At 41.7% G+C, this 13,952-nt stretch overlaps 1 protein-coding gene across 1 annotated transcript in view; it reads left to right on the top strand.

The window, feature by feature from the left end:
- The window catches only part of TXNDC16 (thioredoxin domain containing 16), a 66,195-nt gene that overhangs the window by 5,468 nt on the left and 46,775 nt on the right, over positions 1-13,952 (top strand). The window contains exons 3-8 of the mRNA XM_058163070.1: positions 2,248-2,330; positions 3,841-3,914; positions 6,566-6,640; positions 8,563-8,684; positions 10,583-10,670; positions 11,791-11,947. Of these exons, the coding sequence (XP_058019053.1) occupies positions 2,248-2,330; positions 3,841-3,914; positions 6,566-6,640; positions 8,563-8,684; positions 10,583-10,670; positions 11,791-11,947 (599 nt within the window). The remainder of the gene's footprint in view (positions 1-2,247; positions 2,331-3,840; positions 3,915-6,565; positions 6,641-8,562; positions 8,685-10,582; positions 10,671-11,790; positions 11,948-13,952) is intronic.

The raw sequence follows: 13,952 nt of genomic DNA, 5'->3' as shown, positions 1-13,952 counted from the left end.
GGAAGATACCCATGGTGATCGAATTCCCTCAGGCCTTAGTTCCTTCCACCTGTCTAATTTGATGAAGAATTCTGCAGAAAGTGAAAGGTTATGTATGATTTTGTGACATTTTGCTTGGCGTAGCTGTGGCTTAGGATTTATTTTTTTTCATGCCCCAAGAAAGGGTTTTGTTTTATTTATTTTTATGATTCTTTCTATAGTAGTTCTCCTGGAATAGGCTGTGTCCTGTCCTTAGGAAGGTGACTTTGCCTGGCTGTTCAAACCCTGATTTGATTTAATATCTGAGGAAGAATGGTCACAACAAAGCCATCAATATTTATGGTCACCTTCTGGAGCCTTTGGTATTGACATTGGCACTGATATATTTGTCTCATTTATTTTACATATAGGTCAACTTCAAACTCTCCTTAATTTTCTTGTTATGGCTTGCTTAATTTCCCCCTTGGCACATCAGTTTTTAATCTTCAGTATGCCATTTAGTAGTAGATATAGGCCTCAGCCTCAAGAGGTTTTCCTCACCGTATGAGCCGTGGTGGCGCAGTGGTTAGAGCGCAATACTGCAGGCTACTTCTGCTGCCTGCCTGCTGCCTGCAATTTGGCAGTTCAAATCTCACCAGGCTCAAGGTTGACTCAGCCTTCCATCCTTCTGAGGTGGGTAAAATGAGGACCCAGATTGTTGGGGGCAATATGCTGACTCTGTAAACCGCTTAGAGAGGGCTGTAAAGCACTGTAAAGCGGTATAGAAAGCTAAGTGCTAAGTGCTATTGCTATAATAATACTAATATTTAGTGTTAGTTCTGCATGATTTCATTGGAAGGAATCCCACAATTTATGTGCCATCCCAGGGAAGGCTCTATATTTCTGCCAGCCCTTCAAGCTAGACCAATCTAAAAACCAATGCCATATAAGTCAATACAGGTAATTTTTGACTTACAATGCTTTGTTTAGTGACACTCAAAGTTACAGCATCACTTGAAAAAGTGACTTGAATGATCATAAGTGTAAGCATGAGCATCCATGTAACATGACCAAAATTTGGACGTTTGGCAACTGATTCATATTTATGATGGTTGCCATGTCCTGAGGTTACATGTTCCTCTTTTGTGACATTTGTTACACATTTGTTACTCACTTAGCAATAGAAATATTGGGCCCAATTGTGGTTGTAAGTCGAGAGCTACCTGTACTGCTATTAACATAAAAGTTTAGCGTTGAAATCATATAAATCTGAATGCATTTCTTCCTTCCTCCCCTTTATCTTCATGTGAATTAGGAAGGGGTTTGTTTGCTTAAATTATTTTCTTAGACTAAAACCCTTCTTATCTGATCATTCCCTTGATAGTAGCTCTTCCTTCTGTCCTTCAAGGTCGTTTCCTGTGCCCTTCAGGCTTTCCTATTTCTGTCATGGGGACAGAACAGAGATAAAAGTGGGGAAGCAGGTTAATAAAAATGACTTTAAATTAACATGGATTTCAAGTCAAGCCAACAATGCATTACTGTTAATCTTCTCATTGTTCCTATCACCCATCTGCCCCCACTTATGACTGTAACTTTGTTGCTTGTATCCTTACGATTTATATTGATTGTTTCCTAGTATGATTTGGTTGCTTATTTGTACCCTATGACTATCATTCAGTGTTGTACCTTATGATTCTTGATGAATGTATCTTTTTTTTATGTACACTGAGAGCATATGCATCAAAGACAAATTCCTCCTGTGTCCAATCACACTTGGCCAATAAAGAATTCTGTTCTGTGCTGTGCTGTGCTGTGCTATGCTATGCCATGCCATGCCATGCCATGCCATGCCATTCTATTCTATTCTCGAATAGAATAGACAGAGTTGGAAGGGACCTTGGAGGTTATCTAGTCCAACCCCCTGCTCATGCAGAAGACCTATACTAGGGATTCGAACTGCCGACGTTTCTGACCAACAAGCTCAGCGTCTTAGCCACTGAGCATCTAGGGAGCCTTCTATTCTATTCTATTCTATTCTATTCTATTCTATTCTATTCTATTCTATTCTATTCTATTCTATTCTATTCTATTCTATTCTATTCTATTCTTTTCTTTCAATGTAGAGACAGTGGTGTGTTTATTCCTGCTGTTAAATTCAATATACACTTGGTATATATTTCTGTAAAAAAAAATGAAGATGAAAATGAAACAGTGTTTTAGAAATATTAAAAATATCACTGTGATTGTCATTATGATGCCAGTGAAGCTCTTGTTTGTTTTTAATTCCAGTTTCACCATCTAGTGAGGTGTTTTTGGAACAGCTGGAGAACTCCAGAGAAGCTCTCCAAGATTATGGGATTTATATCTTAAAGGTAGAATTGTTTTCTGCTTTATAATTCTTAGGGAAGTATGCCCTTTTTGGAATTTCAAGACAATCCAGCCAAATTCTACAACAATGTACAGTAAATGACAAATTGCCCATCGGCTTTTGACTGCAGAGCGAAATAGTTCTCCATTGTTTTCAACAAAACATAATCCTACCGTGTCAAATTATTCTCCATCTATCTAGTGTAATCTGTTTGACTGTTAAGTCCTGAGATAACCGTTTTTTCCCATTACCGTTTTCTTTCTGTGCTGCCCAACTCAATAGAAAATTGGAAAACAAATTAAGTAAAGCAATTGAGACTGTATGCCTCTTGCCTGTCGCCACGGTAAATCTCTGAATACTGAGCAGAAAGGAACCACATTTGGAGTGCAGGGAGAAAGAATGTGGTAAAAAAAAATGGCCTGGATCAGTCTGGGGGCTATAAAGAAAGACATTTTTCCAACTGTGGGAAAGACTCAAAACTTTGACAGCTGCTCTGTTCCACTCATGTGATCCAGAGCAAAATCATATGTAGCCTGTCCAGTGCCTCCCAGTATATACATATGCATGAATTTAGGGCCACTCTGGAAGGGGTTGGAAAGAATTCTTAGAAGTCCTGCTCTGTGTGCTTTCCTTAGCTTGTAAATTGCAATTTCTAGGACTCGGTTCTATCACTGAACTGCTGACTTCTAGCACTATATGAAGAGAGGGCATGTAGAAAGGAGAACATCAGAGATCTGGGAATAACAAAGGAAGAGAGGTTTTTTTCCTGATTTAATATGGGTCCATGACAATTCATTAAAACCATGGTTTTATATAACATGTCTTTAATTACAATAATAGGTGCTACTATTTCACAACTGATATTAATAGAAGCTTCTCTCCCAGAGCAAAAAAACAGCTTTGGAAGTAAGGATTTTTAACCAATTTATGATGCAGGGACATAAAAACCCAACTCAGTATGCCTCAGTCTCAATCCTAACGTTTCCCCAAAAGCCGTTTTTTTAAAAATAAGCAAATTCAGACACCTAAAATGTATATTTGATGCAGCATTCAGTCCGTCTAATTCATTGATGTGGAAGATGAGAGGAAGGTTTTCATATAAGCGTTTCCCAATGTATTAATGTAAGCCTCAGCAGGTGATTTGAGCTGATCTAGAAAGCTAAGTAGGTTTGGGCTTGATTTTATTCTAGATGATAGCAATCAATTCACTGTTGTATAATTGAGCTGGTCGAAGATTTCATACCTTTGCAACATGACAGTTAATAACAATACCACTTAGACTTATACATCGCTTCATAGTGCTCTGCAGCCCTCTCTAAATGGTTTACAGAGTCATCATATTGCCCCCAACAATTTGGTTCCCCATTTTCCTGATGGAAGGTTGAATCAACTTTTCAGCCGGTCAGGATCAAACTCTTGACAGTGAATTAGCCTGCAATACTGCAATCTGACCACTGTGCCACCACGGCTCTTGCAGTAATACCCCAGTAAAGATTTTAGTTTTTTCCCCATAGATTAACTGCCGAAGAGGAGAAGCATCCAGCTACTGCAGAGGAGATAACTCCTTGGGAAAAGTATACCTATTCAGGTAAGCAGTTCATCTCACTGCGAATAAATAAATCACAGTGATTGAGCTTGCACGAGTGGTTTTTGGGTTACAACAGGCATTGGATCAGAATTTCTGCCACTTTGCAATGCAAAGCGGATGTCACATGATTGCATCGATTAGTGACAACAATCCTGGCAATCCTCATTGCTGTGCTAATCCCAGGACAGTGCAGGTGTTAATCAAGGATCTTGTGTGACCACAATATTGGTAAATGTGGGAGTCCCAGGCAAGCAGGACATTCCCAGGTGAGAATTAGGGGTGGTGGGCAGGTGCTGTAGACCAGAGGTCTCCAACCTCCGGCAACTGGAGTTGAAGTCCACCAGGCTTAAAGTTGCCATGGTTGGAGAGCCCTGCTGTAGAGCATTGGCAAATGCTGCAGTGCGTTATGGTGCTCAGGTAGACGAAAAGGCAGTGTGAAAGATTGACAAACTCATGGCAGCTTCCCCACTGATTTTGCTTGAAGGAAGGTCTCAAATACTGGTCATGTAACCGTAGGACACTGCAACTACCTTAAGTGTGAGCTGATTGCCAAGTGTCTGAATCACAATCATGTGCCTGTGGGGATGTTGCAATGGCCACAGCTTTATTGTAAGTCCCCCTCATCCAGCAACGTTGTTAGTTTGAATGGTTGCTGAACGAGTGGTCATAACTTGAGGACTATCTCTATAGCTCGGTATTGAGATCAGATTGAGATCTGTGCTCTCCCTCAGTCTGCGTCCTTCCCCAGCCTCTTTTTTCTTGGCCATTCTGGTGGAAGATAATAGGAGTTTCAACACATCATTTGGAGGGTAGCTGAGTTTATTTATTTATTTAGGAAAATTTATGTGGGCACCCAAAGTTAACCTATTAATCCCAGGAAAGCAAAAGAAGGAAGGCTGAGTTTGGTCTGCTCTGAAACAAAACGAATAAATTCTTTATCCATGCTTTGAACTGAAAATACATTCTTTTTTTTTTTGCTGAAGTACCCTATTTCATTAAATAAACCATTAGGTTGTGATCGCAGTGTACAAAAACATGCCATTTTTTTCTCTCCCAACATTAGAATTCCAGTAGTGAATTTCAAGGCTATTCGGTTCTAATAAGAGAAGTATTGATTTTACTAGACCAAACATTGAAGCTTTCAGATGTGGTGAGGATCACCAATTTAAGTAGTTTTATCAAGGGGTATATTAACTAAATAGCATGGCCTGGAGAGACTAGCAGCCTGTCCTGTGTTTACATAATGATCTTGTCTTCTCTTAGGTTCTTTGTTTCCCATCTTGCAAGCTTGAGCCCTCAGACCCAAAGGTGCTTTTCCAAAAGGCAACTGGACTTTCTTGGTTTTTTTCCTTGAAAACGTTTCGCTTCTCATGTGAGAAGCTTCCTCAGTTCTGGGGAATAGAAGGATTTATATTCTTTGCAGTCATCTGGTCATTAGTACTTTGAGAGTTGCTGAGACCACCTGGGGATTTATCTATATCTTCAGATCACCCAATGATCTGAGTGTGTGCAAATGAGTGTGGAGCTTTCTTGGGACTACTGACTGAGTTGTAAACAGGAGATAGATAGGATTGTATTCTTCCTCCTCTGTTGAGGGCTGTTCAGTGTTAACATAGATGGTCTCTTTGACCTCTCTTTCAAACCAGGGGTCATCTCTGTCCAGAATGTGAACTTCTGGAAAAGTACCTTTGGACAACCATAACCTGGATGATTGAGAATCTCCACAGGCATTCAGCCTTTAGACCAGGGGTGAAAGTAAAAAGTTTCCCCTACCGGTTCTGTGGGCGTGGCTTGTTGGGGAGGTCATGTGACTGGGTGGGCGTGGCCAACTCGACATCACTCACATCGAGGGGCTCTTCACCAGCCCCTCCCTTCCTAGCCACTCCTGTCACAAATGGCAGGAAAATGGGGAGGGGAACATTCCTGCCTACCATCCTTCCCTCAGTCTCTGCTGAGCCTGAGGAATGGATGAATAGGCAGGAAAATCCCCTTCCCCATTTTCCTGCCTTTCAGAAAAACAGCTCCATTCCAGCTGCTCCTCACCCGTCCCCGTCCCCGTCCCCCTCCCTTCTGGGGACTACCTTAAAAGGGACAGTCTGCAGCAGCTCCATTGTGAATGGAGGGAGAAGTTTTCTCTGCTGCATTTAACATTGAATTCTGTGGAATATCGAGCGGCCGGAATAGGTGAGTGGTGACCGGCTGGGCATGGCTGGAGCCAAGGAGGGGTAATTACTACTGTTTCTGCGAATTGATGCCCATAATCCCTAGCGGTCCTCCCGAACTGGTCCGAACCAGTAGGATTTCATCCCTGCTTCAGTCATATAAATCTATAGCAGGTCAGATTAACTTTTCTCAACTGTTTGAGAAAAGGGCTGGTTCAGTGGGTTCTTGAAAGATCCAGGGGTCACCTCTTAGTCTGGACAACTTTTGATACGACTGCTGCAGGCAACAGAAACACATATTGAAATGGCATTGAGTAGCTTTGCTTCCATTTTACATGTTACTGGGCATATTGAAGACTCACTGGTACCCCCAGTGGAAACTAAAGAAGTTTGACTCCCACCATCCCAAAGATGTAGCATGTGATATACAGTGTTCATTGTTCTTACAGAAGCTTCCAGCTGGCTTGAAGCATTTATCTTATTTTCCAGGGACCGTGTGTTGGTTCGTGAACTTGCCATAGATGCCTTGTTCAGCTTGGATGCCATTGTGGCAAATGTACTTTTGTAAGTTCTCTGTCCTTTATTTACTCAATATACATCCTGCCTGCAAATAACAATCGTTGGGGCTGCCAGAAGACCAAGGGTATATCCCTCGACACCTGAAATAGTAAAAAGAGAAAGAGAAGATGAAAAGGAGAAGACATTTTGCCTTTATTCAAGGCAGCAAATAAAGCTAAATACAAATACAATTTTAAAAAATATTAAAACTTACTAACAGTTAAAATGTTCTTGTTTGGGGTATTTCCTGATATATATTTTTTTAATGAGCTGCTTTTCATTTTTTGTGGAAAGCAGATAGTTGGTCTCAGCTGATAGTTGGTCTCAGACATGACCAGAGAGAGCTCTAGAAGACGACAGGATTTTAGGAATGAAGCAGAAAAATGACAGAGCAAGGAGACTTTGGTAGGAGCTTGCAATGAAGATCTGACCTCGTGGTTCCTGAAGGGCTTGGATTTATTTCATTGAAATGTTTACGGTCCGTCAGGCCCAAAACCAAGAATGACATGTGACAATCCTTCCAAGCTGAGTTCTATATCATTCTTTATTACTCTTTCTTTGGGTGCCACCCTGTGGTGATCTACAAGCCAAATTCCTGCCCAGTAATCACAATGGCCTGGGTTCAGGACCCATTAGAGTGTTGGATTATATCACTAGTGGGTTTTTTTAACACTCTATGTAAAAATGAGTCACTTAATAGGGACCGGAATACTTGCCTTACTAACAAAGTAAAGAGAACCAGTGTAGTGGTTAAGACACCAACATTGGGAGACCAAGATTTTAGTCCCATTCGCCAAGAAGTCAGCTGGATGACCTTGGGCCAGTCCGTCCCTCTCAGTTCTAGGAAGGAGGCAATGGCAACCCACTTCTAAAATCTTCTCAAGAAAACTCCAAGGACTTTTCCTTTTTTTTTTTTTTGCATAAAAGTTTTTTGTTTTATAACATAAAAATTCCATTTTTGGTTAAACAGTGTGTTGTCTGGGTACAAATAGTTTTAGGAAATAATCATCAAAAGTGTTTACAACAATGTTCATTACATTGCTATTCATTCTATCATCATAATCATCATACTGATACTTGCTTATCCACTTTAAGAAACCTCCCTTTTTTGATTGGTGGTTTTCTTATATTTCCATGATTCTAACTTCTGTTTTTGTCAGCTAACCATTGATAAAGTAAGACCCAAGCCAAGTCAAAAAGCATTCAGTTTCTTCCTTTTCCTTAATTGTAAGTGTTAATCTATCCATTTCTGCACATTCTAATATTTTTTAAATCACATTTTTATCTGTAGGAATCCCTTCACTTTTCCATTGTTGTGCAAATCCAATTCTGGCTGCAGTCAATACATTTAAAATCAAATATATATTCCCCTTGTTATACTTATCCGGTAAAATGCCCAACAAAAATATTTCTGGTTTTAAATCAATATATTGCTTTACCATTTTTTTCAACCATATATGTATTTTTTCCACTATTTTTTTGCTTTTGGGCATGTCCCCCACATGATAATACGAACCAGGTATGCAAGGATTTTTCCAAGTAGTAGCTGGGAGGCAATACTAACTTGAAGGCACCAAAGCAAACAAACAGGACTTGAATGAAATCACACATCCTTGTGTCTAGCAAGCTGAATCTGAAGCTACAGTTAATTATTTTTATGGGTTTCTCAGAATAAGAAGCCATAAATTCTGTTTTGTAGATCACAGCTTGGTTTCTTTTAATACAAAGTTTCCTAATTCATTTAGCTGTTTTTAGAAGGAACCAGCTGGAAGGCCATCAAGCAGGAAGTATATGCATATTTGTTAAATTATATAGTAATATAATGGGCTTTGCGTTATAGGCCTCTTTTAAACTCTTCTACTTAAAATACAGGTGGTTGTTTTATTACTGAGGCTCTTTACATATTGGTCATCCTGTTTTCTTCCCAGCGCTCTCCTTTTCAATGAAGTAAAATACATTTCAACACTGATGGACCTTCAGCGTTTAGAAAACTCTCTGAAGGGTCAGTCCAATCTTGCTTTCGCATATGTTCAAGCAGTTGGGACAGCAGGTAATCCTACAGCTCTGTTATCCATTCCCAAAGCTTTCTATCACTCGTGGGCTGCTGCTTTTGTGATGTGTTTTGCTTTGAACTAACATGCCACTTCACTGCTAAATGTTTCCTATTTAAAGTGCTGTCTATTAAGACAGTTTTATTATGATAGTTTTCTCTAGAAGAGTAAGAGATAGTTCTCTAGAGATAGTTTTCTCTAGAAGAGTAAGAATAAGCACGAGTAATATGCAGATAAATAAAAAGTAAACGATACGTATTATGTCTGTTTGTACATGCCATGAACATGAATAGCTTTTGACATGGATAAATTTTGCCTGGAGTTTGCAAAGTCAGGATTAAGTTGGTTTAGGACAGGAGTGAGTGTGTAATGTTTTCCACACGAAGGAGTACACTTGGCCTTTGGAGTGGGACACTGAAGAACTGTAATGGTATGTGGGAATGATCTTGGGTGACAGGAGGAAGAGCCACAGACTGGACAACCGGTGTGTAAAAGGCATTTCAGCCCAGCGGAGGGAGGGAATGGGCAGCATTTCAGAAGGAATCCTGCCTAGAGAGTGAAAGGAAAGGAGGGGAAAAGTGCCTTTGGACCTGCAAAATTCTGTTAATGTAACTATACAATAAAAATAGAGGTTCTTCGTTTCTGGAGTACAGATAGTCCTCAACTTTACAATCGTTCATTTAGTAACGGTTTGAAGTTACAGCAGAACTGAAAAAGTGACTTATGACCATTTTTCACACTTAGAACTGTTGTAGCATCCCCATGGTCATGTGATGAAAACAACTGACAACTGACTCATATTTATGACGGTTGCAGTGTCCAAGGGTCATGTGATCACCTCTGGACACCAAAGTCAATGGGAAACTAGATTAACTTAACAGCTTTGTTACTGACTTAACAACTGTACTGATTTACTTAACAAGTATGGCAAGAGAGGTCATAAAATTTATTTATTTATTTATTTTATTTATTTATTTGATTTTTATACCGCCCTTCTCCCGAAGGACTCAGGGCGGTGTACAGGCAAAAATAAAACAGAAAATACAATATACAATTTAAAATGCAGATTAAAAAACGTATTTTAAAATTAGCCTGATAGGTTAAAATATACTAGACTAAAAATCCCATTTAAAACTAATTAATAAAAATTTAAAATTAATAAAATTCAGTTCAAGCCAGCCCCGCGCGAATGAAAAGATGTGTCTTCAGTTCGCGACGGAATGTCCGAAGGTCAGGTATTTGGCGTAAACCCGGGGGAAGCTCGTTCCAGAGTGTGGGAGCCCCCACAGAGAAGGCCCTTCCCCTGGGGGCCGCCAGCCGACATTGTTTGGCGGACGGCACCCTGAGAAGTCCCTCTCTGTGAGAGCGTACGGGTCGGTGGGAGGCATGTGGGTAAAACTCAGTTAACAAATGTTTCACTTAGCAACAAAAATTTTGGGCTCAATTTGGTCATGAGTCAAGGACTATCTGTACCTCAGAGTACTAAAAAACACCCTCCAAAGTTAATTTTAAATTTGAATTAAATTAAATGCAAAACAATAAACCAATGGAACAGTTTGCTTCGGAAGTTGGAGCTTCATCATTTGAGACTTTTAAGAAGAGATTGGACTGCCATTTGTCAGAAATGGTGTAGGGTCTCCTGCTTGGGCGGGAAGTTGGACTAGATGACCTACAAGGTCCCTTCCAACTCTGTTAATCTGTAAAATGCAGTTACTATTATATTCCTTATGCTCAATATTGTATTGTTTAAAAATCACTAAGCAGTGGCTGTTTTTGAAAAGGCTCAGACATCCAAAGGCTGTACATTTCTGGCTTAAAGGGGAAGGGGAAAGGAGAGACAGAAAGACAAGATTTGGTCATCTAGAGGAATTGATGAATAAATATTTTCTCTTCCTAGAGCACCGAGTTTTCATGGAGGCTGCGTTTGTTTATGGCTCAGTGAAGTTTGCCTTAACTACTGAAGTGGCAGTTCTGAAGAGCATCCGGTATGCATTTCTCTAAGAGTATAAGAGCCCAACTGCATCAGACCAAATTCTTCATGCTAGCATTAAATGTCACACACTGTGGCCAATCCGAAACAGAACACGAGGACGATAACTTCATCCTCTTTAAGATGCAATAATTTCTGCTTTGGTTACTGTCATCGCTGCATTTGGAGCACCAAGTAAGTCGGGTGTCAAACTGGATTTCTTCGAGGGCCGGATCAGCATTGTAGTTCTCTTCCACGGGCCGGCTGGTGATGAGAGATGGGATGGACACAGTGGTGAAATCCAGATTTTTTTACTACCGGTTCTGTGGGCATGGCTTGGTGAGCATGGTGTGGCTTGATGGGCATGGCAGGGGAAGGATACTACAAAATCTCCATTCCCACCCCACTCTGGGACCAGACAGAGGTGGTATTTGCCGGTTCTCCGAACTGCTCAAAATTTCCACTACCAATTCTCCAGAACCTGCTGGATTTCACCCCTGGATGGATGGCTCCTGCAGCACTCTGCCAGCCAAAATGGGGTGCGGGGAGGATGCATGCCTCCCCATGCCTCATCTTGGCTGCCAGAGGCACCGTGGGCCAGTCTTTTGCTATTTCCAGTCTGGCCCCGTGGGCCAGATTTAAGCACCCTGTACGCTGGATCTAGCCCATGGACCTTGAGTTTGACACCCCTGAACTAAGTAAAGGCAGTGATACTAAGAAGGGAGTGATGAGTAACTGGACTCCAGTTTTGTGGATCTGTTAAAAATGCAGGTGTCAATTAAGGCAGGGGTCCCCAATCCCCAGTCTGTGGGCTGGCGCCTGTCTGTGGCAAAAACCGCTCAAACAAGCGAAGCCCCATCCATGGGATGCAGGCAGCACATGAAACCACGCCCCCTCCAGTCTGCAGAAAAACCTCTTTCCATGGAACCAATTCCCAAAAGTTTAGGAGCCGCTGAATTAAGGAGTTGAGGCTTTGATAGAGGTAGCTATTTGGACCAGGTATCAAAAATGACCTTTCACATATGATAGAAGGCTTATTTCTTGTTTGCCTTCCATCCTGCACATAGCGTAGCCAGGTGTTGGGATGTGACAAACAAAGCCAGCTCATTTTGAGGTTTGTGTTTTTCCCATTTCAGCAGTGAAGAGCCAGAGGTGCCATCTTCAAAACTCTTCTTTTGCCACTGTGAAGTGGCCATGGATCCTGAACAGCCATGCCGCAGGACTCTGATGGAAGAGCCGTTGACTACATTAAGCATCCACAAGTTCCTGAAGTTGATGGGGGAACCTCTGGTGGTAGGTGAACAGTAGACATGTCTTCTTTCTGACGTTCCTCTTGTGTTCTGAAGTCCCTTCAAAGCATATCAGGGCAAAGTTGCATCAGGTGGGGCTAGTGGAATCATTGGAAATGTTCAAGGAACTAGGGAAAATCCTGTTTTGTTTTGTTTTGTTTTGTTTTAAGAAAAAAGGAAACTGAAAGTATGTGCAATACAGTACAGGTACTCCTTGACTTACGACACGTCACTTAGTGACCATTTGAAGTTACAACCCGATTATGACGGACACGCTCCCCACCCCACCCCCGTTCTGATCCAGCTCCCCAAACACAACAAACCCTCTGAAGTGAACTCAAAGATTCCTTTAATTAGGAGTGCCGGCAGCCCCAACATAAAGTTTTTCTCTCACCGTAGGTTAACAGGTCTGGCCAGCCGGAAGATGAATAGTTGTCTGCCACACCTATTCAACTCCGCCCCCTGCCTTTTATCCCCAGAGCTATGTTAGCAGTGGTGGCTCTTCCTTCCCCAGGATTGGCCCATGGCTTTCCACTACTCTTCTCTCCTCTGCCTTCTGAGCATCCGCGCGTCAGGCACTGGACCCAGCTGTTCCTCTTCTTCCTCATCAACCACCTTCAGACCTGGAGGCTGTTGACTCTCCATCTGAGGGCTGACAGATGGCCCAGGCTCCTCCTCTGTCTCTCTCTCTCTGTCAGCTCCACTCCCTCTTCTCCAGGGGTGAAATGTAAAATTTGTTACTACCGGTTCTGTGGGCGTGGCTTGTGTAATGTGGGTGGGCGTGGCCAACTTTTTTTTTTTTACTTTTAAAAGCATTTTTTCTACAACCTCTTTGGCCGAAGAGGTTGTAAAAAATGCTTTTAAAAGCCTCTGATGATCAGGCAACTCAGCTGGGATCGCCAGAGAAGCCTTTTAAAAGCATTTTTTTACAGCCTCTTCCGCCGAAGAGCTTGTAGAAAAAATGGTTTGAAAGGATTCTGACGATCTTAGCTGAGTTGCCTGATCGCCAGAACCCTTTAAAAGCTTTTTCTTTACAGCCTCTTCAGCTGAAGAGGTTGTAAAAAAAATGCTTTGAAAAGGTTCTGACAATCCCAGCTGAGCCGCGTAATCATCAGAGGCTTTTTTCTTTTACTTTTAAAAGCAGTTTTCGGCAGAAGAAAAAATGCTTTTAAAAGTAAAAAAAACCACTGATGATCGCGCAGCTCAGCTGGGCATGCTAGGGGAAGGGGAGGGCAGGGATTTTTGCTACCAGTTCTCCGAACCACCAGCCACCATCGCTACCGGATCAGGCGATCTGGTCCGAACCGGGAGCAATTCACCCCTGTTCTTCCCCCTCGGAGCTCTCAGGTTGCCTTGATGCTGACCCTGACTCCCATGCCTCCTCCTCCTCCTCTGATAGGCCACAAATACCCCCTGTGGTTAAGTGACAGCCCTTTGGGCACTCGGTAATATGACCACATTTTTGGCCATTTGCAGTGTTTCGTGGTCATGGGACGGCATTTGATGACGGTTTTGCCGAAAACTGGAAGTTACTTCCAGTTTTTGGCAAAGGTGCACCTGAGCGAACGATGGGTTTGCTTAACAACTCCTGTGCTCATTTTATGACTGTCATATTTGCTTAATGACCACTGAATACAAGGTAATAAAATTGTGTCGGCCACTTGACTGATGTGCTTTACAATCATTACGATATACGATCATAACAGGCAGTCTCTGTTATGGTTGCATATCAAGGACTATGCTGTAGTTGTTTTTAGCCCACATTGCAGATATAGAAATAGATAAATGTATGCTGTTGCTTACATCATTCCTAGTGTTTTGAAGCTGAGGAAAGCAAAACAAAGCACCGGTTGTCATTGTGACAATTATTCTGTGGTTAAACACAGAAAAGGAGCTTTGTTGATTTTATCACTGAGCAGAATCAACTGAAGTTTTACGCTATCTGTGCATGTAATGTTATTATCAGATCTCTCATAGCATGGCAGGATCAAGGAAGCAAGAAAGACTTC

Source organism: Ahaetulla prasina, chromosome 1 (genome assembly GCF_028640845.1).
Source record: "Ahaetulla prasina isolate Xishuangbanna chromosome 1, ASM2864084v1, whole genome shotgun sequence".
Taxonomy (NCBI): Eukaryota; Metazoa; Chordata; class Lepidosauria; order Squamata; family Colubridae; genus Ahaetulla; species Ahaetulla prasina.
Note: the sequence above shows the minus strand (reverse complement) of the source record. Positions and strands in the feature narration are given on the sequence as shown.